Here is a 25653-nt window from a genome sequence, read left to right as displayed (position 1 = left end):
GTGGCGCTTTACTCCACTGCATTCCACGCTTTGCATTGCGCTTGGTGATGTACGGCTTGGATGCAGCTGCTCGGCCATGGAAACCCATTCCATGAAGCTCTCTACGCTGTTCTTGAGCTGATCTGAAGGCCACATGAAGTTTGGAGGTCTGTAGTGATTGACTCTGCAGAAAGTCGGTGACCTCTGCGCACTATGCCCCTCAGCATTTTACGTGGCCGACCACTTCGTGGCTGAGTTGCTGTCGTTCCCAATCGCTTCCACTTTGTTATAATCCCACTGACAGTGGACTGTGGAATATTTAGTAGTGAGGAAATTTCACGACTGGACTTGCTGCATAGGTGGCGTCCTATCACTGGGCTAAAAAACCCAATGTGACTTCAGTTTGAATGGTTTTGGCTAAATTGCTATTTGCTGAATAATTGGATGTGTTTTTTGTGACATCACAAAAACAGTTCATTGAATATGGGCTGCTTTTGTAGCTTAGTTTCCATGTGGATTGTATATGATACAGCAGTAAACTCCTGCACTTCAAAAAAAGGAGGACAATTAGGTTTTCCATTGTATGCGCCCTTTAAAATGTAACAAATACAATAAACAAAAACTTTACTGTAATTACATAATGTACATAAATGTGTATGATCTATACTTATTTATCTAAATCAGATATGATCTAAATCTATAATATATAGAAACTTCAGTTTCATCTCATTCAACTCAATTTTATTCTATTCAATTCTTTTCTGTTTGATGCTATTTGATTGTATTCAGTTCTCTATTCTATTTTACTTGACTCTGTTGTATTTGATTATATGCTATGTTACTAAATTCTTATTCTGTTATATTCCACTCAATTCTATTCTCCCTGATTCTTTGCTATTCCAAGCTACTCAATTTTATTCTATTCTATTTGATTCTTTTCTGTTCTATGCTACTCAATTCTATTCAGTTCTCTTTTATTCTATTCTACTCAATTCTATTCTACTCAAATCTATTCTATTCTATTCTATTCTATTCAGATTGTCTTTCTTGAAATGACATAGTTGCAGTTGTTTCGGCAGAGCACTGCAGCAATTATCTATACTATAAAAGTGAAAATACAAGATACGTATATGACTATCTAACAATAATGCAGAGAAAATGTTAATTATCAATCAAAAATATAATAAATAATAATATTTTAAAAAGCATATTTGAAATATGCATGTGGCTTCCCTTCAAAACTATTCTATAAACTGCTCTAGTCCAGATTTAAAGGTAAACATGAAAACTGATGTTTTTACCTTCCAGGTGACTTTAATGCTCTGAGATGATATCGCTTCAAGCTGCACGTCCTGAGGAGCTCCATCAGGGGCTGCAAAACCAAACAGCAGCGTCAGAGGAGGGGCCTGACGGGAAGTTCTTACCAATACCTGGCACTAGATGGCAGAACAGATCGCAGAATGTGTCACTAGTGAACATCCCAGTGGAAAAACAGCGATTCACTGACATTCACTGACAAGGACAGCCACTGCGCTGTGAGTTCAACCATCCTCAGGCATACAGAGGTGTGATTGGACGAATTGTCGTCCAGTTTTATGATGAAAAGGATCAGAACTATACCATCATAAACCATAAACTCAACATATACTATTAAAGCGTATCTAAATAAAACTTGTTATTGTTTTTATTGTCTATATTTCAGTATTTCCTGCAGTTATATAAGCACATTCAGTGTATTTACATGTACAATTGTGACGCTAATCAGAACATTGCTGCTTTGTTGTGAGTAAACATATAGATTACAAGACCTATATTCACAAAGCCTGAGATACGCTGACCAGATTCTTCATGATAGTAATAACACAGAATTAACAGTAAATTTTGCATATCAATAGTCGTAATATTAATAATGATGGTCAGAGTTATGCCTGCAAAACAGGAGGAGAAGAATAAGAATATTGCTGTTTTTGGGACTGTGGTGGTCCTACCTGAAGAGGCGGTCTGCCCTGACGTCATCAGTCCAGTCCATCAGTTTCAGGTTATTAGTATTGATCTACTGCAGTGGGAGCCTCTCGGAGTAACACCAGCTTATGCAACTCCTTATTTTATTTAAGATCTTATTTCATACAGTGATATTAGCAAACATTAGCCAATGGAGCCGCAGCTACGATGCCATGTATGATCCCACACCACGCGCGGATTTGTAATTAGTTTTGCGTTCAACCCGAGCAGGTTTGTGAAAAGGAAAAAGGAATGTAAAAAAATCTCCTCTGCCCTCAGGCTGTGTATTATTAGTGACCAAAATGTGAGATTTTGTGTCCAGGGCGCTGGACAGTAAGCAGTGTGGATTCTCGGCTGTGTGTGAAGTGTTCTGGTACTCACGGGCCTCGTCTGTGGTGATGGTGAGCTCGTTGCTGGGTCTGCTTTCTCCGATCTGGTTCTTGGCGAACATGCGGATGTTGTAGGTGGAGGCAGGGTGCAGCTCGATGATGGTGGCCTGGTTGAGCTGGGGTGAGACGTCTTTGGTGGTTTGGGACGAGGCCCAGGAGGCTGTAGGGGAGAGAGGAGCAGAGTGAGGCCACTCAGTGAAACTAAGTGACCTTGATCCTGTACATATCCACAGTTCTACTGATTATTTATTATTTATTATATATAGTTATTCCATTTTTAAATATTCTTATTATTTTCACTTTCTTCTTTTTTTTTTTTTTTTTTTTAGTCTTACTATTGCTTTAATACTTATTTTGTTCCAAGTCTTCTTATGACGTCTCTTTGCATAATTAAACATTTTGGTTGTAAAATTCTTGCATAATTAACTGGATAAGGTGAAAACAGAGTCATTCAGAGCAGTTTGGTGTAAACCGCTCTGTTCTAGAGAAACTTATTGAGTCAGAATTGTTCACAGTGGTGGCGATAGGAACCAGACGTCCATCTCCTAGTTCCTACATGAAATGGTTATGAATTCACTGCCTGATGACTGAGATGCTGTTTTATGATAGTTTTGGGAAGATTTTGGCCTTAAAATCCATTCATGGTGGAGGGACACATATTATGCAGGGCGCTGTGAGGAAAAATAGTCCCCAAAAAAACTTATTTCAGATTTTCCACTATTTTCCATCATCAACATTCCATATAAACTCAGAAGACTCGTGTAGGTTCACTGGTGGTTCTGGATGGTAAATAAAATGCCTATATCTGTGTTGTAGTCATGGCGACTCCTGGTTCCCATCACCACCACTGTAAAGACATGTGAACCATTTCACACCAAACCCTCTGAATCTCTGTGTTTACATCTCACACACTGGATTGTCAGTGAATCAGAGAATATGTGTGGTTCTTTACCTGACTTGTTCTTGTAGTTGATGTCATATCCTGTGATTGGGCTGTTGCCATCAAAGCCCATTGCCCAGCGAAGAGCAATTGTCCGATCCTTCACTTCTCTGATCTCCACTTCTGGAGGGTCTGGACGGTCTGTGGAAAGCACCTGAGTCGTTAAACATTTCTAAGCAGTCTAAAAGTGCAGATTTCTTCTGCAATGAAGGTGTTAATAGTGAGTCTGTGCTGCAGTAACAGCCTCTACTCTTCTGGGAAGGCTTCTTGATCTTGGAACATTGCTGTGAGGATCTGATTGAGCATTACTGAGGTCAGGTGATCACTCCAACTCATCCGAAAGGTATTGGATGGAGCTCCATCACTCCAGAGAATGTAGTTCCACTGCTCTCTCTGTGCACCTGCGTTATTGCTTTTCTAAGGAGATTATACAGGCTGTGTGTGTGTCTGAGATGTAGGTACATGTGAATTGAAATCTCACCTTGTACAATCAGCTGAATGATTCCTTTATCTTCGCCGTAGGAGTTGATGGCAATGCAGGAGAAAAAGCCAGAATCCTCTCTGACTGTGTGCAGGATCTGTGTGTACAGACAGATAATGATGTTTCTCTTGGCCTCATGTTGAGTCTGGCGTTTATGCACACACGAAAAAGCATTAGCACGATGGCTCAGGCTCGTCTGACTGGAACATGCTCACAGTACAGACCCAATCCACAACATGGCCACATTCCTCAAGTTTTAGGCACAAACATGTTTTCCTTCTGAGCAGCCAGTGACTTTATGTGATGCACTGATGCCTGAGAGCGACACTGGATGCAAACAGCGCTGTTTTCTGCCTTCTGAGCTCAACAACACAACAAAATCACAAAGTATTTAACCCCTTAAATGGCCAGGGTTTGCCTGCAGGCCCAAAATTTTAATACACTCTTCTAATCGCCTCAGAATCAGTCGGTTTGCCCTGAAGTCCCTCTAGTTATTTTAAGGGGTTAATAAGCTGTGATTTTATGGTGTTATACCTCTTTTTCTGCTTGTCTTGACCCAAATGTGTATAAGAACTGCTTGTAAACATTATTGTGACTTGGTGATAGAGATGTTTCAGATGTCCTCAATTGATAAATACAAACATTACCCATAACACAAAATAGATATGAATACTTTGGCTGATTCCTGAGACAAAATGAAGTATGTTAATTAAGAAATTGAACACAACAGGGAGAAAATAACATCACGGCTGTGATTTGGTCGCCGTAGATCATAAACTGGGCCGTAAAACGCGGCGTTTAATATGTTTTAATGTTCGCAGTTCCTTCCACCAAATTACAGTTCATTAACAAGCAGCTTGTTGCTACGTCAGAATAACAAGCTCTGCCCACTGTCTGCTGAGTCTACTGTAAGCCTCGCCTTTTGAAGGATGGACTGAGCCATAAAACTGCCACAATATCAGGTTCAGCTCAGTTTGGTCAGTTTCTCCAGATCACTATTAGTGTTGTTTTGTTCCAGCCGGTCTGTAAAGCTTCTTACAGCCGTTTAGTTTGGCGAATGGTGTTGGGTTCATTTCTGGCTGATTCCAGGTTGTTCAGCTGATCTTCTGTCACAGCTGCCGACTGAAAAGCTGCTCAGTGTTGACGACAGTTTGGGAATTTAGCGTCGTCTCGTCTTCAGAGTCGGACCAAATCGGCTGTCGGTCAAATGTGATCTTAAAAGCGTCCGTTTTCTGTTTGTGGCAAAGTAAGAAGTAAAAACGTTCAAATGGCTCAAACGTTTCCTACAGCTGTCAAAGTTGTTGCTTAGCAACGCCATCTCATTAGCTTGCGTGGTCAGAACTAACTGTTGTATAACACTTAAGGTCCATTCTGTGTAGACACAGAATTTAGTTTTTGGGTTAAATGTAGGCTGATTAGAAGCTGCTGATGTTAATTGGTCAGGGGGTATTAAGGTATGCAGGATGAGCTTGCTTACCTGTAGGGTGGAAATGACCTCATTGGACACCTCCTTGACATTGACGACATAGCGGCTCATGTCGGGGTTGATGATATGGGACTCCTTCTCCCAGCGCACCTTAATGGGCTTTTCACCATGAGCCGTACAGCTCATCTCTGTCATATGACCCTGTTCAGCTCGAGTGGTGTTGGGGTACGATGTGATCATGGCAGGAACTGAGAGAGAGAGAGAGAGAGAGAGAGAGAGAGAGAGAGAGAGAAATCTGGTTATACTGTGGCTTATTTTGATGAACAATGTAATATTTCATTGCTTGAAAGTCACAGGATCACATGGATCTGATGTAGTTTGACACAGTTAAGCAATTAACCATTCAATAAACTTCAGTTCACGACTGATCCAATTCAGTTTAGTTCAGTTCGATACGATGTGATTCATCCCTGATCCCTGATACAATAAGATTCAGTTCAGCTCCACTACCATATAATTCAAGTCTAATGTGATACAATTCAGTCCTGCTCTGATACAGTTTGATTCAGATCTGCTCCAGTATGATTCAGTTCAGCTCTGACACAATCTGACTGACGTCTGATTTCATGTGATTCTATTTAACTCAAATATGATTTGATTCACATCTTTCATGATGCAATTCAGTTCAGCTCAGAGCCAGTTCAAGACTGATCTGATATGATTCAGTTCCACGCAGACATGAATTGATTTAGGACTGATCTGACATGATTCGGTTCAGCTCTGATATCATTTGATTCAGGTCTGATCTGATATGATTCAGTTTAAATCAAATATGGTTCAGTTGAGGTCTGATCTGATATGATTCAGTTTAAATCAAATATAGTTTAATTCAGATCTGATCTGATTCAGTTCAGCTCCAAAATGATTCAATTCAGGACTGACCTGATATGATGCAGTTCCACTTGAATTGATTTAGGACTGATCTGACATGATTCGGTTCAGCTCTGATATCATTTGATTCAGGTCTGATCTGATATGATTCAGTTTAAATCAAATATGGTTCAGTTGAGGTCTGATCTGATCTGATTCACTACAAATCAAATATGGTTCAACTGAGGTCTGATCTGATATGATTCAGTTTAAATCAAATATAGTTTAATTCAGATCTGATCTGATCTGATTCAGTTCAGCTCCAATATGATTCAATTCAGGACTGACCTGTTATGATGCAGTTCCACTCAGATATGAATTGATTTAGGACTGATCTGACATGATTCGGTTCAGCTGTGATATCATTTGATTCAGGTCTAACCTGATATGATTCAGTCTAGCTCAGACATGATTTTATTCAGGACTGATCTGATTCAGTTCAAATCAAATATGATTCAATTGAGATCTGATCTTATATGATACAGTTTAGCTCTGATATGATTCTATTCAGGATTGATCTGATCTGATTCAGTTAATCTCTGATTCAATTCGGTTGAACATTCCAGTTGTTTCACTTAACTTTTCCATTTTGTTTACTGAGAGTTTTTAGCAGATATTAAAAATAAACATCTCACCCTCTTTATGTACATTTGGAATAAAGGGGGAGGTGATTACATGCATGCATGATTACATGATAACATCTGATGCAGAAACCTCTCAAAATCTGCTTTATAGGTAACTTTTGTTCATTTGATCATTACTACAATTATTTTAGATTCCTTTTGTGGGGTTTTAAATGTTACGTTAGCGGCAGGCTAAAAGCATACTTCATACACTCACCAGCCACTTTATTAGGTACACTTGCTAATAAAAGGCTGGACCCCCTTTTGCCTTCAGAACTGCCTTAAGTCTTTGTGGCAGACTTTCAACAAGGTGTTGGAAACGTTCCTCAGAGATTCTGGTTGGTTATTTGAGTTCCTGCTGTCTTTCTATCATCTGGAACCAGTCTGCCCATTCTCCTCTGACCTCTCACATCAACAAGGCATTTTCGTCCACACAACTGACCGCTCACTGGATGTTTCCTCTTTTTCGGACCGTTCTCTGTAAACCCTAGAGATGGTTGTGTGTGAAAATCCCAGCAGATCAGCAGTTTCTGAAATACTCAGACCAGCCCGTCTGGCACCAACAACCACGCCACGTTCAAAGTCCCTTAAATCCCCTTTCTTCCCCGTTCTGATGCTCGGTCTGCACTTCAGCAGGTCGTCTTGACCACCTCTACAGGCCTAAATGCACTGAGCTGCAGCCGTGTGATTGGCTGATCAGCTATTCGTGTTAACAAGCAACTGAACTGTACTTAATAAAGTGGCCGGTGAGTGTATATCTATGTGTTTGAAATCAATCAGGGCTTTCAGTCATTTTTGCTCAGTCAGCTGATACAGACATTGATGACTGAGCTCAATAATAATCTCTGAGTTCAATTTGTAGCTTGCAAGTCCTGCAAATTCAATGGCACGTTCACTAAACATTCACGTCCTCAGGAAAAAGCATCAAACTAAACACAGCATTCATGCATTCAGGAGAATTTTCTGTGCCATATGTTCAGATGTTGGTTGATTTTGTTCAGCATCTGTTTTGTTAGGCTGCTTAAATATCAGCATCCAAAAATGAACACACTGACTTTTAATTTGAAATGGGTTTTCTGGTCTGCACCTCTCTATGTGGAAATGTGAAAATCTGAGATTTAGACAAAAGCAAACGCGAAAAAAGGAAAATAAAACAGAAATAAGGATCAAATCTTTCACCTCTCACGTTACATCATACAAATATCAACAGAAGTAAACGAGTGCAGATGCTGGCGCGTGCCTGCGGGTGGGCTAGCCTGGCTGTGTCTGCGGAGTCGGAGACACCGGGGGTCGGAGCGCTCGGGCCTGTTTTGAGCACCGTCTCGTGAGTGACACAAAGGATGCGTCAAAAGAGCCAAATGCGAGCTGAGTGATCTGGGTCACGCTGCTGAGAGACGTGTCGGCTTCTTCAGGACATACAACGTATTTCAGACATCAAACCAAAACCATTAGAGCTCCTCTAAGTCTGTTACTGAACACTGGATGACCATATTACTGACATCTCCGTCCAGAGTAGATCCGCAGCGTCACTATAATTAGTGAAGATATTAGTGTAACAGAGCTACACTGTTCTGTTTTATGTCACCAACAAACACTTAAACTTGAACAACCGCTGCACTCTTTACAAATGTTACTCAAAGGTTCTAGCTTGGATTTATGGCTCTAAGTAGAGACGCGCTGATACCACTTCTTCCCTTCCGATGCCGATACCTGAATCTTTGGTATCAGCTGATATGGAGTAGATAATAACTCTATCTAAACTAACTCACCTATAACTCCTAGATAATTTATTGTGGTAAATTCTGTGTCATAAATAAAACACACTCAGCTTGGCTAGATGGCGTTTACTTCTTGGGTTGTATTTATTAGATGCTTAAGAAAACTTACTTTTCTTAATTTATTGAATCTATTTAGATTATTTAATTATTATTACATAATTATCAATAAGAATCATGTTTACTAACTTAAGTAAATGTAAATAAAATGAGAAACAGTTAAAAACAGAGCTGAATAGTATTCCGATAAAACCCATGGTGTCCTTTGGTTCTCTGTGTATCACATTGTTCCAAATAACTCTATAGCACCTACAGTTTATAAAGTGTAGTATATTTTATATTTTTACTATTTTTTTCATTTAATATTCAAAAGTTCTCTCTCAAACTAAACCTCCTCATAAAACCAATCATTTGAGAGTGGGTGTGTTACTCAAGCCCCACCCCTTTATTCTGAACAAGCACAGATATTCCTAAACATTCATCTTATTGTACTCTAACAGGCCGAACCCAGATGCCCAGGCCCCGCCCATTTGACTACCAACTCTAATCTGACAGGCTGCACTTGTATTTTTGATCACTGCTGCTCTGAAGAGAGTGGGAGGCTTTGAAATTGTTAATTGATAATAATCAATAAATGATAAGGAAAAAGATTAATCATCGGATTTATGGTCATATCGTCCAGGCCTGCGCTATAGTGGCCCTGCAGGGCAAACGGGAATGCCAGGCTCGGGCTTACATTCGTCTTGTCGGGAGAGCTTGTTAGCCTGGAGCAGAAAGAGAGTGATCTCTCTCTCTCTCTCTCTCTCTCTCTCTCTGTTCTCTCTCTCTCTCTCTCTCTGTTCTCTCTCTTTCTCTCTCTCTGTTCTCTCTCTCTCTCTCTCTCTCTCTGTTCTCTCTCTGTTCTCTCTCTCTCTCTGTTCTCTCTCTCTCTCTCTCTCTGTTCTCTCTCTCTCTCTCTCTCTGTTCTCTCTCTTTCTCTCTCTCTGTTCTCTCTCTTTCTCTCTCTCTCTCTCTCTCTCTCTGTTCTCTCTCTTTCTCTCTCTCTCTCTTTCTCTCTCTCTCTGTTCTCTCTCTCTCTCTCTGTCTCTCTCTCTTTCTCTCTCTCTCTGTTCTCTCTCTTTCTCTCTCTCTCCCTCTCTCTCTCTCTCTCTCTGTTCTCTCTCTTTCTCTCTCTGTTCTCTCTCTTTCTCTCTGTTCTCTCTCTTTCTCTCTCTGTTCTCTCTCTTTCTCTCTCTCTCTCTCTCTCTCCCTCTCTCTCTCTCTCTCTCTGTTCTCTCTCTTTCTCTCTCTGTTCTCTCTCTCTCTCTCTCTCTCTTTCTCTCTCTCTCTCTCTCTCTCTCTCTCTGTTCTCTCTCTTTCTCTCTCTCTCCCTCTCTCTCTCTCTCTCTCTGTTCTCTCTCTTTCTCTCTCTGTTCTCTCTCTTTCTCTCTCTCTCTCTCTCTCTCTCTTTCTCTCTCTCTCTCTCTCTCTCTCTGTCTCTCTCTCTCTCTCTCTCTCTCTCTCTCTTTCTCTCTCTCTCTCTCTCTCTCTCTCTCTCTCTCTGTTCTCTCTCTTTCTCTCTCTCTCCCTCTCTCTCATCTCTCCATCAGGCACAGCTATGATTAAATGATGATCTCTCTTTGATTATTTATACGGATCAGATGTGAAGAGCTCCTCACATCCCACACCAACACACACACACACATTGTGGAGATGAGGTATATCGTTGCTGTTGGAACGAAACTGTGACTACATTCTTATTATTTCTTTTTCATTTTATACATGATTAAAAACCACAAACTGTCCTTTACATTGTTTTAACATTTCCCAATGAATGGACCAACAGCAGGGCTCCACTGGAAAATAAAAACAGTTATTATTATTATTATTATTATTATGTATAACACATATTATTTATATAAAAGCTAGGAATAAATATTTCTTCTCCTGAAAAGTCGACATTGTCCTACCTTTCCCTGCAGTTAAGCACTTCACTGATCATTAAGTCTAAAGGACACTCCAACATTAGGCAGTCAGAGCTTTGGAGGCGTGTCTGCAGGTTCTCTGAGGAACTGAAAGTGAGTCTCCTGGAAAGAATGGAAGCTGGGAGGTGAAGAGAGACTCACTGTGTGAGTTTCTGGTAAACATGTTTCCTGTTGAGTGTATTGGCTCTGCATGTAGAGCCAGGCCTTTCCGGTTAAGAGCAGCAGGAAGATTGTGCTAGGACAGGATGAGGGCGAGGGGAGCGTGTGTGTGTGTGTGTGCGTATGTGTGTGTGTGTGTGTGTGTTGGGGGTGGGTTAGGGTCTGGAGTGTGCGCTGACATGATGGAGTGTGTCAGGCTGAGGCCTATGAACATTTAAGTCTCATTTCTTATTCACTCTGAGCCCCGCGCTGCACTGACACTCCAGAGATCGCTGATTTATTTTGCATGACTAGTATAAATTTTAAGTGAGGCATATTAAAAAAAAGAAAAAAGGGAAAAAAACTCTAAATGTTATTACTCTTTAACTGTGAGCTCTATCTCCACACATCTACACTCGTTTATATACACACACACACACATGCCTGGATATTTTCACCCTTATTTACAACCACCTCCTGGTTTCTACGCTCACTGTCCACTTTATCAGCTCCACTTACTGTATAGCTGCACTCTGTAGTTCTACAGTTACAGACTGTAGTCCATCTGTTTCTCTGATACTCTGTTACCCTGTTCTTCAGTGGTCAGGACCCCCATGGACCCTCACAGAGCAGGTACTGTTTGGGTGGTGGGTCATTCTCAGCACTGCAGTGACACTGACGTGGTGGTGGTGTGTTAGTGTGTGCTGCACTGGTGTGAGTGGATCAGACACAGCAGTGCTGCTGGAGTTTTTAAACACTGTGTCCACTCACTGTCCACTCTATTAGACACTCCTACCTTGTCGGTCCACCTTGTAGATGTAAAGTCAGAGACGACAGCTCATCTGCTGCTGCACAGTTTGTGTTGGTCATCCTCTAGTCCTTCATCAGTGGTTACAGGACGCTGGATATTTTTGGCTCTCAGTCCAGCAGCAACTGAGCAGCACTGCTGTCTCTGATCCACTTGCACCGGCATAGAAGCGACACATTTTAGTAATTTCATAGTGAAGGAAAGTGGAGGAAGATCAGAGATACGGCGGACCTGCAGCTCAGCTCTCCGTCCTCCTCCCTAACAGCCAGTGTAATAAAGTCAGCAGCTAGCGGCTAGCTAACAACAGAAGACTGCTTATAAGCTCATTTTAACTCTGCCTGTCAGCAGGAACGGCTCCCGGACGGAGGGCTAAACGCTATTCCCATAACAGCTTAGTTGATGTATATTTTTAATATCTGCTAATATTACAGGGCAGTAAATAGAGGAGCGCTGATAGCAGCTAGAACCACACATCTAATAGAAGATCCTGCTGCTGGTTTTCGAACTATTCTTACCCAGGCAGGGCACGTCTGCACAAACATGGCCTGTTTAAAGATCAGTGTGACTGTTATGTGCAGAAATAAGCCATAGAAAATGTAATAATAGCTAATTTTATATTACAAGGGCCATGTTGTATGTGATGTGATCTCTTTTTTGCGTTATAAGGGCCCATATTATACGTTTTTCATGTGCCCACTTATAATGCTGGTGTGGTTTTATGTACCAAAAAAGAGCCATTTTTTCACAACAATTTACTATCATATATTTCAAGCTTTAGTATGGCTAAACTGCTGCATGCAGAATGGGTGGGGCTGAACTAATATAGGCTTAATGGGTGGGGCCAAACTAACGTAGGCTGAACGGGTGGGGCTAAACTAATATAGACCAAATGGGTGGGGCTAAACTGCTGTAGGCTGAATGGGTAGGGCTAAACTGCTGGAGGCTGAATGGGTGGGGCTAAACTGCTGTAGGCTGAATGGGTGGGGCTTAACTGCTGTAGGCTGAAAGGGTGGGGTTAAACTGCTGTAGGCTGAATGGGTGGGGCTAAACTGCTGCATGCAGAATGGGTGGGCCTGAACTAATATAGGCTTAATGGGTGGGGCCAAACTGCTGCATGCTGAACGGGTAGGGCTAAACTGCTGGAGGCTGAATGGGTGGGGCTTAACTGCTGTAGGCTGAATGGGTGGGGTTAAACTGCTGTAGACTGAATGGGTGGGGCTAAACTGCTGCATGCAGAATGGGTGGGCCTAAACTAATATAGGCTGAATGGGTGGGGCTAAACTAATGTAGGCTGCATGGGTGGAGCTAAACTGCTGTAGCTGAATGAGTGGGGCTAAACTGCTGTAGACTGAATGGGTGGAGCTAAACTGCTGTAGGCTGAATAGGATCTATGTAAATATTGATATACTGCAATTATCTAAATGCTGGTTTGTATGACATTACAAAAAAAACCCTCAAAACTCAAAAAAACTCTTTTTACAGTGAAGTTTCCTTATATGGACTGTATGTTTTTAGGTTATTCTTAGCACATCAAAGACATTAAAAAGGGGAGGAAAATATTTTTCCATAACATGTGCCCTTTAATTAACGCCTAATTCATATCAGAACCTGTCAGTACAGTAAATGTGACTCATTAAACAGCTGTATAATTAATCACAACAACAATAACTGCAGACTTACAAGGCCGGACACACAATGAACAGAACTGTGAAAAAAGTGCTTTTATTTTTATTTCACTCTGTAGTTGATGTGAAGAGATTTATGCATGTTTTTTGTTTTTAGCTCCTAGCGAACATGAGGAACTCATAAGAGTAAAGAAACATGTAAACAGCCTCTGCCTCAGGCACACAGAGGTACAGACAGACTGACACCACACACTCATCTCTGAATGGCTTCACTCGTCTGTACGTCTCTACTGGTCTTCACGGTCTGCTCAGTCAAGCACATGATGCCCATTTACAGCAGTTTAGGGGTTAAAAAGCATGAAATGGCATCCCGTGATGAATGACGGTGGTGCAGAATGTGATGACTTAGCAATGAATGAGCCTTTAATTAAGACAAGTGGCTCTTTACATCCTGTGGCACATTAGAATATTCAGCACAGAGGCTGCAGGCACTCAAAGAAATGACTCAAAAACTAATTCTAAATAAAATCTATATCAACTCTAACGAGGATGTTGACTACTCTGAACTAGTCATGCCTGTGGAAATATGTCTGTATATGATGAAATATGATTCTGGTCCTTATGCACAAAATAAAGATCCTGTAGTAGAAATTATGAATGCATGTTGAAGTTTTATTTTCCCCTGATGTCTTATTTTTTATGCTTTAGCTTTTTGTAGTGTATTATACCATTTGAGTAGTTTTAATTCATCTACACAGAATCTCTCTTTATCTCTTATTTAATTGTGCAGGTGTGCTTTAAGATATATGTAAATGAGCACTGCTCTGACTGGCTGTCCTGTATTGAGCCTCATTTAACACTCCTTACAATGTCAGTGTGAGTGGGCGGGGCCAAACTTCTGAAGGTAGATTCGAATAGGTGGATATATGCAAATATGTTGGCTTTTGTGACATCACAAAAACAATGAATTTGAGAGAAATTGTGCAAAATTACATTTTGGACATACAAGACTTTGTAAGGGCAAAGATAAGTAAATAAATAATGAAGTAAATAAACAAATATCGCAGCATTTTCCTAGCCAATCAAATATGACCATTTGCTGAATGTGAAAAAGTGATGCATCAGAATTTACTTGATGATTTCCACATGAATAAAATCTGACATTAACACTGTCCTCAGTTGATTTACTTTAGGCAGTTGCCGCGTTGATGCTGTTCTTTACTCTGCTGTCTCTCCTGCTGCAGAGGAACCTGTATGTGTGGAATCCATTTCATCCCTCGCTCAACACGAGCACAGGGGCATCCTGGGAAACTAGGCCACACCGCTATGCCTCAGTGGGCCATCTACACCCCACCCCCCCATGCCATGTCTCCCCCATCCTACACTCACATACTATCATATACAACTGCTCCCCCACCCCTCACTGCGACTCCCACTTCTCCCTTTTCCATGCACAATTAGTCACAGGCTGAGCACATTTTCCCTCTGATACTGCAGACCCCGTCCAACCAGCCGAGAGGGAGAGGTAGAGAGGTAGAGGGAAAGAGAGAGAGCGAGAGAGAGAGAGAGGTAGAGAGAGAGAGAGGTAGAGAGCGAGAGAGGTATAGAGAGAGAGGTAGACAGAGGGAGAGAGAGAGAGAGAGAGATTTGACTTAAGCACAATACAGCTCATATATATGTGTGTGTGTGTGTGTGTGTGTGTGTGTGTGTGTGTGTGTGTGTGTGTGTATATAAAAAATGCACCTGAGAAAAATGTCAAATTTGCATCAAAAAGTTGTGTCTGTGTAATTGCTCTGAAAAATACTAATATTAGAATAATTACAAATAATACTAATACAATAGGAAGTAATGTTATCAGTTTTATGTGTGTGTCTGTGCACTAGTTTAACCATTTCCTGCCCTCTCCTCAAAAACCATTTTACATCTGCTTTTTCTGCATTTTACTTCTTTATGTTTATCGGGTGCTGCTGATGCAATTCAGTAAATGTAATGAGAAAGAAAAAGACTGTATCTATTTTAACATTATATAATGTGCTTAACTTCCTAAAGTTGTGTATATAGCAATGTGACTTCAACTCGTGAAATTTCAGCTGGAGAAAAAATGTAAAGTTGTGTAAAATGTAAAATAAAAAAAAACCAAAAATGAATGCAGTAAATGACTAAAAACGTTCAATTCTAAGATTATGTGTAACTTTGCCTGTGAGTTTTTCTGCAGCTCATAGCAGCGTTCTGTTCACTACAGCGTCATATAACAGAACTTTTATTATGGAAAAACCTTCAGTCTGAAGCGGCTGAAGTGCTAAACACTGTAAATGCAGCGCTTAATGGACAGAGACAAAATAAGCTGGTAGTATTGGGGGTAATGTAGGGGAAGAATTTGGCTCCTCAGTGAATGCACAGTTCACCAAGAAGCATAATAGCATACACAGAACACTCAACCGGGCAGAAAGCTGCCCTCAGGCCTGAAAACACAGCGACTCTGCTGCACAAATGCTGCCCAGGCCTACGTCCACCTCAACAAGCTAAAACAAACACAGCCAAACTGCGCTGCACCAGGTATTTTCCCATTAGGCTATAAATGCATGCCAACTCTCCCAGACTAGGGTGACCACAGTTTGGGTTTCAAAGAAGAGGACACTGGGAGCGGTACGGGGTGGATGGACACTTGCAGAGGGTGGAAGGTTGGGGGTTGGGGGGTGCCAGCATGGTGCCAGCTCTACTGTCTAAACAGCAGGTTCAAGTCTGACTAACAAAAGCTCTAGTGGCAGAAAGTTAGATGATAACGACTCAAATATGTAAGTGAAAGTTGAAATTGCACCTGATCTCTGGTGTCTGGAGCCTCCTAACAAAGCTAATGCTAGCCGACTTAGCTAAAGAGATCTAATCCCGCCCCCCTAAGCAGCTTAGATTCAATTAACTGCTTTACTATTACAAGTACAGACAATAAAAGCTACAGCTACGAGAGTAAAGCTGACCGATTGGCAGTAAAAAGACTGACCTGCTCTGTAGCGCTTTAAGCTAACATGAGCGCGCGGTGCCTCCCACTGCAGTACAGGTTCTACTCGGTTCTAGAAAACACTCGTTTAGAGGATAAAGATTCATATCTAAGCACACTTTTGAATGACTGGTGTTGAAGTGATAGAAAGATAGAAATCATTATTCTTCTGTGGTGCTCTGAGCTGAACCCTGCTTGGCGATGCTAATGACAGCATTAGTGTAGTTTGCAACTACAGATGAAACCCCCCACCTTATAGGCTGTTTCAGTAACTGATGATCGCAAAAATACAGAAACAGATATAGAAATATTGAATTTGCACAGACTCTGTGGACCCCAGAGGATTAAACAGCCCAGCCCTGCACAATTCCACAACTGTTCTCCAAATACAAAATCATTTTTAGTTATGAATGTTCAACTGAGTTGAAATTGTAGGTACTCAGCTTGGCTTGCTGGTAAGCTATCTGACAGCTATTGTTATTATTATTATTATCATTATTATTATTATTAAATGCTGTGCATATGCCGTCATTTTGATGAAAGCGATTTCTGTGTTTGCAGCTCATTTTTTACTTTGCACTGCATTTTGTCTTGTCGGCCACCGTAAGTATAACATAAAAGCTCCTAATGTAAAGTGAAATATTACAATACTTTTTTTTTATACCAAGTTAATATTTCAGCTCAATTCAGTCTTTCTGAAAGCAACTAAACTCATGTGTTTATTCATGTAAAACTATGTAAACAATGATTTATAATCTAACCTAAAAAAACTTGATAAACTCAGGACTGAAAACTCTGTGGAGCTCAGGCATTATGTGGTTCTACATGGTTCCATGAATTAAACTGTATATGTTTTCCTGAATTTCTCCTTGTAAATCCATGATGTGACCAGCAAAGTCTTTCATTTTGCTCCCAAAAAATGAGTGGCCATGAGTGTGTTTTAATTCTGTGGACCTTATTTGGCTGTAATTTACTGTGCAATAACATAAAGTCATTCATACACACAAAACAGACGTGCACACACACACACACACACACACACACACACACACAGCTGGACGAGGGTCCTTACTTTTGACAGTCAGGTACATGCTCTTGCTGATGTCGGCACCCACGTCGTTGCTGACCTTGCACAGGTAGTAGCCGCTGTCCTCCTCCAGCACGTGTTTGATCAGCAGAGAGCCTTTCTCCAGCAGCTGGACACGCGAGCCCGAGTTCAGGGCAATGGGCTGAAACTGAGGAACTCCTGCACCTGAGAAAACATAACAAACACAGGAGGAATCAGTCTAGAGAACAGAGACACTTAAACCCTAAAGACCTGCCTAGCTCAGTTCTGCTGTCTCAGGACTACACAACGTATTGCAAACCCATTTAAATAAAAATAGAATGCAATGATACGCAAATCATGTAAACCATATTTTAAAAGAAAATAGTACAAAGACCACACACCAAATGTTGAAACTGAGAAATGTTTTTTTTTAAATATTGGCCCATTTTGAACAAGGCCAAAACCAGTATCTGCTGGCCGTGATCTTTGGGCCCTCAGGCAGCACTGCATTAAAAACAGACATGGTTCTGTAGTGGAAATCACTGCATGGGCTCAGAAACACTGTGAAAACCACTGTCTGTGAACACAGTTCATCACTTCATCCACAAACGCTGTTAAACTCTAAAACACAAAGAAGAACCCAAATATAAACAGGATCCAGAAACACTGCCACCTTCTCTGGGCCTGAGCTCATTTAAAATGGACTGAGGGGAAGTGGAAAAGTGTCCGGCGGTCCGATGAATCAACATTTGAAATTCTTTTTGGAAATCATGGACACTTTGTCCTCCGGGCTGAAGACCACCCAGCTTGTTATCAGTGCTCAGTTCTAAAGCCAGTATTCATGATGGTTTAGGGGGCATTAGTGCACATGGCCTGGGTGACCTGCTCATCTGTGAAGGCTCCATTAAAGCTGAATGATATAAACATGTTTTATCAACATCTGCTGCCGTCCAGACGACGTCTTTTTCAGGGAAGGCCTTGATTATTTCAGCAAGACGATGTCAAACCACATTCTGCTGTCACGATTGGCCCCTCCCAGTCCTGTCCATGTGTGTTTGTTTTGGTTTTCTAGTCCTAGCCCCACGTTTCATGACTCCACACCTGATTGTCTCCACCTGTGTTTGCACCTGTCCCTTGTTACCCTTGTGTATTTTAGCCCTGTGTTTTCCCCGGTCTGGTTACCGGTTGTTTGATTGTATTGGTCTCTGTTGTTTGCTTTGTTTGTTATCTGCTGTGTTGTTGGTTCTGTTGGTTCTGTTGCATTCTGCTGTTTGTCATGTCTGAACCCCAATCTCTCTGTGTTGGCTTTTTGAACCTGGACCGTCTTGACCATGACCCTGGATTTGCCCTTAATAAATCTCGCTTATCTCCGCACATGCGTTTCACACTTACAGAGTGCTATTAAAAGAAGAGGTGATGAAACACAGTGGTAAACAGGCCCCTGTCCAACAGGTTGTTGGCATTAAATTCACAATGGGCCTATATTTTAAAAAAATATATAAAGTTTCAACATCTGATTTGTTGTCTTTGTAGTATTTACCTTCAAAAATATGTTTTTCATGATTTGCACATCATTGCATCCTATTTTTATTTACATTATGCACAGCCTCCTAACTTTTTTGGAAATGGGGTTGTAGAACAAAGCACAAACTGCATATTAATTATAGATCCTGAATAATCATAGTAGCTTTCACAGTAGTTATTGATTAATTAATATTCAATACTGAATATTTCATAGTAGATATTTAATATTTCACAATAATTACTGAATAATTCATAGTATATACTGAATAATTGATTGTATGCATGTAATAATTCATAGCAGTTACTGAATCATTCATGGTAGATAATGAATAGCGAAGACTTAATAATTTGAAGTAGCTACTGAAGAATTCATAGTGTTTACTAAACAAGCTGTTAGATACAGCATCATCCATAGTATATACTGAAAACTTCATAGTGGTTACAGAATAATTTGCAGCACATACTGAATAAATTAATTGAGTTATCGAATCATTTATAGTAGGTTCTAAATAATTAATAGGATTTAAAGCATAATTATTAGTATTTACTAAATAATTCATACAAGATTTTAAGTAATTCACAGTGGTCAGTGAATAGTCATATCTGATACTGAACAGTGTACAGTGGGATCTGTATACTTTATAGTGGCTGATATAGTCCTGTTATTGTCCTGAATACTTTTATGATTAATAACTGAACAAGTAACCAGAAGTTTAAAAGCAGACAAGGAACATTCACTAAACATGTGAAACCTGACCGGACACAGATTTCCCCAGAGAATACTGCTATAGATGAACTATAGATGAATGAATCCAGTGGATTATTGGTGCTGTTGTTAAGACACCGGAACATGCTGCTTTCTCAACAAACAAGACGGTAACACGTGTTTCTGAGGTCACAGCATCTGGTCAGCCAATGGCATGACAGCAGCCACTTCTGACAGACATGCATTTTGTATGTGCTTTATGTTTTTATTTGATTATTTATTGATTGGATTTCAGGACTGCTAGACGGGCTGTTTAGTACGTGGTGTTTAATGTTAGAGATTAGGATTAGTGCATGTGGGATTGACCACAACAAGTTAAACTGTAGTGCTGCATAAGCTCAGCAACTTAATCCCAGATAGCTACAAGCACGTCTGTCTGGAGATCAAGACAAAGTGTCTGTCCATAGAACCGGGTGGCACCGGACACTTTCTGACAGGTTTTTTAAACACAGTGAGCATTTTGGATATTACAATGTCGATAAAATATCTATATTATTAAAATTTCCTTCACTTTTCCCCCCAAAAAGCATGTATGTATTTAAACCAGGGCTGACCACTGGCCAAATTTAGCAGAACATGCTGTTTAACTTGGCCTACCAGATAGCTGAAAATACAATTTTTCATTTAGTTTTTAGTTTATTGTATTTTATTTAATTTTTTTACTAACTTTATTTGTCTTAAAGCTTCCTAAATTGCTATTTTTCTTATGTACTGCTCCAAAATAATGTCTTTTCTTTGCTACACGTTCACTATCACTAATTTACACATCAACCCCTCATTTTTAGTATTTATTTATTTAATTTTTTTGTACAATGCTCAGCTGCCATGTAAATGAGAGTCACCCTCAATGTACTCTAAGATTAAATTAGTTGAATTAGTACTGTTATTGTTATCGTTATCGGGGGACGTTTACCTTTCGAGTGTTTCCATACAATAGTAGGAATTGGGTTTCCTTTAGCCGAGCAGTTGAGGATCACAGATTTGCCGTAAATCCCGTCCTGATCCCGAGGCTGCACCTCAAAATGTGGTGGAACTGAAAAGAAAAAGAAAAAAAAAACAAAAAAGCAATCAAATTAGGAAGATATTAACCCTTTGATGCCAAAGCAGAAGAGCAAGACTAACTCGTTTAAACCACTGTCCTCCTTTAATAATGTGACATCTCAGTTCTGTTCTTCTATTCTGATCAACAATCCTGATAATCGACGAGTTTGTACGTTTTACTTTTCAAGCAAATCAAGAAAACACATGAATAAGTTCTCATATACAGTCATGCGCAAACGTTTGAACGGTTCTGGATAAATTACTTGTTGTTATCGGAAATATGGGAACACGGAAATATGACATTTTACTCCACAATTCCGTTTATTACTCATTCGCTGAGTTTACCACACTGGGAAAAAAATTACATGTTAAATGTGCCACATTTTCATTAAATAAACAGCAATTGTGCACTAAAATGCAAGAAAATGATCTCTTAGCAAGTGAAACCATCTTAAATGTAGATGATATATATTTAATATGTCTCATTTTGAGACTAGTAAAATTATTTGGCCTAATTCTCCATATTGCTTCATGTTTTAATTGGTTTTATCTGTAGAAAGAGTTTTTTCTATTGGTAAACGATTTTGGTTGTTTAAAGAAATGATGCTTGAAATGAGTAAAATGATATGTCAATAGAATAAGACACTTTCTGCAGGTAAAATATCTAAAATAATGTTCGGTAACACTTTATTTGAAGGCTAGCTACATAAGAACTTCATGACGCATTCGTAAGCACTGAATAATGTGTTTATGAAGCACTACTTGAACATTTATTAAGTGTTTATGTCGGTTCTCACAACCTGACATAAGATGTTTTATGAAATAAATGACATTGTACTGGCATAAAAAATTTATTTAAAACACTGTACATAACTATTTATGTCAGCATTCTTAAGATCATTGTACTGATATCAGGTTAAATATGCCTGGAAACCACCCCCTTTTCGCTCCATGGCATGGATAAGATGATTGATGCAATTATGTATAGTGTTTAAATATGTTTAGTGCTGTAAATATGTTCAACGTTTATTCTTCATAAACACATTATTCAGTGCTTATGAATGCGTCTTAAAGCCCTTATGTAGGTAGCCTTCAAATAAAGTGTTACCTAATGTTCTTATTACATTATTAAAATCTTCATAAAACAACCTCATAATGAGAAACATTAGATTTACTGACTACGTTTAAGATCAGTTAGCTGTATGATGTAATGGGGGGGCGGCTGTACCTTTGACGATGAGCTGAATGCTGTGTTCGACGGTGGCGGCCTCGTTGCGGGCGATGCAGGTGTAGCTGCCATTGTGGATTTCGGACAGGTTGGAGATGCGCAGGGAGCTGGTGAAGTCGATCTTGTCAATGGTCACTCCCAGGCTGTCGTTGATGGGCTTGCCATCTTTGTGCCAGGTGATGAACATGGGCAGATCACCGGAGGTCACCACGCAGGGGATGAAGACTCGCTGACCTATAGAGGCGCTCTGAGACTCTGAGTGCTGGATCAGAGGTGGCACTGTGGAGGGAAGGTGGGGTAGGAGGGGGTACAGCTTTAAATATCTCATCTCAAAGAGCACCTTAATGCACTTCTGATGCATTTGTGAATCAAGGCTACCATCATTAATCTAAACTATTAAAGCGGCTGTATCACAGAAAACGGAAAAAAGAGCTGAGGTAGTATGTAAATATTGTTTCAAACTAGTTTCAAAACATTCCAGTCTCTCCTCATATAAACAAAGCTTTAACAGAGCCTTCATTGAATTTGTTGCTTTTGTGATGTCACAAAAACTAATGCATTTATCACATATTCCTATGTTCACCTACTCTGTAGCCCTGCCCTGCTGAGCTGCTGTCCATTTAGGAAAACTAAAAGTAGCGTGAAGAACTTCTAAGCTGAAACAATGAGTTCGTCAACATTTATCTTCATGTTTGCAGCTCAGTTTGAGCTGCTTTTGGAGATACCGATCCTTTAGTTCTCTTTACTGGAACACAGCTGCTCCGACATCCTGGTTGTTATCATGCCAACAGCAGAGACGCCGTGATTGGTCAGTGAGTTTATGTCTTTGGTGAAAGCCACAAGACACCGAATAGTTTACATGTACATGCACTCAATAATACGATCATAATCGGATTTCTGCACTTATCTGGTTACTCAAATGGTCATGTAAATGGCACACTCTGATTTCTTAGATTGGAGTGAGGTCTAGAAACCTGATTAAGAGGCTGGAATCTGGCTCAGTAATCAGATTTACCAGTGCATGTATCTCTTACTCTGATTTCTTTCGGATTTCTCAGTCTGCGCTTGCGTGAAAACAGACGGCGGTACTGGAGATAAGCAAGCAGCATCACCATGAGACGCAGTAAAACACTTTTGGAGTGATGCTGAAACCAAATACATGCCTGACAAAATGAAGGATTTATATATTCCTCATCTTCGAGATGATGCATGTTCATGTTTCCGGTAAACTACTGTGATGTTTTTTTAAAAGAGTTTAATGTTATGTTTACATCACATCTTCTTCTGTGAGCTTATTGGCTGGTTGTAAAGCAGAAATCTGATTACAGTCTGACTAATGTCGACCTGGAGTTTCCCCATTAATTGATTACTCAGATGTTCCTAACTATTATGTGCGGGTAAAGTCATGCACCAGTACGAGTTATTTCTTGGGATTTAATGAAAACATACCAAACACATCCCTGCTGAAAAAAAGACAATTAGAACTATTAGCATTAAAATCTGATTTCACTTCCTAACAGGAACCTGCTTAAACACTACCATTAGACACAGCTAGCTTCCTGTAGAACACCTTTAGATCTCTTTAGTAGACCATCAAATGCATCTAGAATCAGTTCCAGGACTGGTCTGTTACACCATTAGAGTCCTTTACACCATGATATCAACCCATCAGTCAAGCACTAAACACCTTTAGTGACTACTGGACATCACCGGCAGCCGACCGAAGGGATGATGTGACCCAGACTGTCGCAGGCTTAAAATACAACCTGTACAGCTGGAGCTCCTGATGCAGAGGCAGCAGAGAGGACGTATGCGATCAAAGGTATAAGATAATTGGCGGTTTGTAATCACTCTGCCCCTCTCGGCCCCAAAACAAGTCATTACGGCTCCTGAATCTGCAGATCTCGCTGAAGAGGAGGAGGCATAATGTAAACTAATGAGGGGAGAAGCCGAGCGGTGAAGGGAGGGAAAAAAGACAACTATAAAAGGGTTATTTCCTCCTCGGCAAATTCAGCATAATGCATTCTCGGGGGACCCTCCAGCCGCGGCACACGTCAGCCTGTCGCGTCTGAGAATCAATGAGTTAAAATAACGTTGAACTAAAGCAGCACTTCACTGCTTATTTAATTCACAACAAAGTGGGGATAATGGACTCTGGGGACTCCGAGCTGCTTCAGAATTTTAAGCACGAGTGGAGCAAATTAGCTAACTCGATCGTGGGGGTGTTTTCCTTTTTTTCCCTCCACATGATGTCCTGCGCTCGAGCTAATAACATGTTTATGATGTAATGAGGGAGCGTTCCCTGCTGGGGGCGTATCGTAACTGACGGACCACAACTTTCTCCAAAAGAGAAGTGAGCAAAGTTCTCAACATTCCTAATGAACATTAACGTGAGAATATGAGCAATTTTGGATCATTTTTTGGAAATGGTTCTATGTAGCACCAAAATGGGTTCTTCTATTGTTACAAGCTTGACATCAATAGCAGAATCCCATATGGGCCCATTTTCAAAAAAGGTTTCATATAGAACCAAAAGAAGACACAGAAGGGTAGCCAAGTTGTTTAAGTCCTGGCCCACTGAGTGGCGTCTGAGTGTCTGCGCTGTCAGCAGGAGATCGCAAGTCAGATCCCTGGTGATGGAAAGCTGCTGTGGCCAGGAGTCCAAGGGAGCTTGACTGTCCTCCCTCTCTGGGTGGGTAGGATGGCCCCCCCATCTTCCCACATCACTCAGAGCGATGTTAGATTGTCAGCTGAAGTAACAGATTTGGTGGTTAGCCACAGCTCATGACCACAGGTTAGGGTCAGGATGTAAACAAAGAGCTCAGCTCCCTCTTCACCTCTACAGTCCGGTATAGTGACTGCATTACCGCTGCCACCTGTCCCAGCCTTCGGCCGATCTCACCGTCCCTCTTCCCATCACTCGTGAACAAGACCCTGAGATACTTGAACTCCTCCACCTGGAGCAGCTCCTCCCCCCTTACCTGGAGTGGGCATGCCATCCTTTTCCGGGCTGGAAAATATTCGAACACATTTTGTGCTTTCAAATTATGTGGGTTGGAATCCCCAGAGCTGACAATCCATGACTGAGGTGTCCTTGGGCAAGACACCTAACCCCCAACTGCTCCCTGGGTGCCGTGGATAGGGCTGCCCACCGCTCTGTGCTAATATGCTCACTGCCTCCTAGTGTGTGTGTGTATTCACTAGTGTGTACGTGATGTTTCACTTCACGGATGGGTTAAATGCAGAGGGGGAACTTCCTTGTTTGTGAGGTTAAAAAGAAAAAAAAAAGTTTTTTAACACGTCAGTTTTTACAGCGCAACTTCAGTTTAACTGAAATAACCTGGGATGCACAATAAAATGCAAACCAACCACTGACCTTTCACAGTGACGTGGACGCTCCTATGGATCTGCTTCTCGGGGTCCACCAGAACGTAGCAGGTGTACTCTCCAGCGTCCGAGTTCTGCACGTTGGACAGCTTCAGCGTGCCATTGTTCTCGAAGGCACGCTGGCGATGGTTGAACGGGAGCAGGTTGGAGTCTTTGTACCACTTGATGGAGTAGTAAGGGTAGCCGATGATGCGGCAGTGAATGAACGTGTCCCGGCCCGCGATGGCGGTCAAGTTCTTCATGGGGCGGATGCTGGCGGGACCTGGAGGAGAGAGGAAGACACTGGCTTCAGCGCTCGGCTCACGTTTGGTGAAGAAGAGGAAACGTTTAAGGGCAGTTTGAGAACGTTGAGAGCACTTGTGTAGCTTTAGCTCATCAGAACATCTGGATTTAGGATTTAAAAGATACTGAATGACTACAAAGTGCAGAAGGTCAACCTGATAACACTTTATAATAAATGATCCCATAGTTTTACATTCAATAAGAAGCGGCACCATGTGAATGAGTAACCATTTAGTTACACAGGAATAACCAATAATTAGGTATAAACCTAATCGTTAATTACAGTTTGTTAATTGTCCATTG

General features: G+C 40.9%; 1 protein-coding gene across 1 annotated transcript in view; it reads right to left on the bottom strand.

Annotated features, from left to right (window-relative positions):
• Positions 1–25653, bottom strand: part of dscamb (Down syndrome cell adhesion molecule b) — a 207935-nt gene that overhangs the window by 37882 nt on the left and 144400 nt on the right. Inside the window, exons 8-16 of the mRNA XM_037531093.1 lie at positions 25058–25330; positions 21682–21960; positions 20326–20445; positions 17147–17326; positions 5268–5464; positions 3791–3887; positions 3322–3450; positions 2362–2529; positions 1281–1351 (exon numbers count right to left, since the gene is read on the bottom strand). Of these exons, the coding sequence (XP_037386990.1) occupies positions 1281–1351; positions 2362–2529; positions 3322–3450; positions 3791–3887; positions 5268–5464; positions 17147–17326; positions 20326–20445; positions 21682–21960; positions 25058–25330 (1514 nt within the window). The remainder of the gene's footprint in view (positions 1–1280; positions 1352–2361; positions 2530–3321; positions 3451–3790; positions 3888–5267; positions 5465–17146; positions 17327–20325; positions 20446–21681; positions 21961–25057; positions 25331–25653) is intronic.

This window comes from Pygocentrus nattereri, chromosome 19, assembly GCF_015220715.1.
Source record: "Pygocentrus nattereri isolate fPygNat1 chromosome 19, fPygNat1.pri, whole genome shotgun sequence".
Lineage (NCBI taxonomy): Eukaryota > Metazoa > Chordata > Actinopteri > Characiformes > Serrasalmidae > Pygocentrus > Pygocentrus nattereri.
The sequence above is the reverse complement of the archived record's forward strand: the minus strand, read 5'-3'. Positions and strand labels throughout refer to the sequence as shown.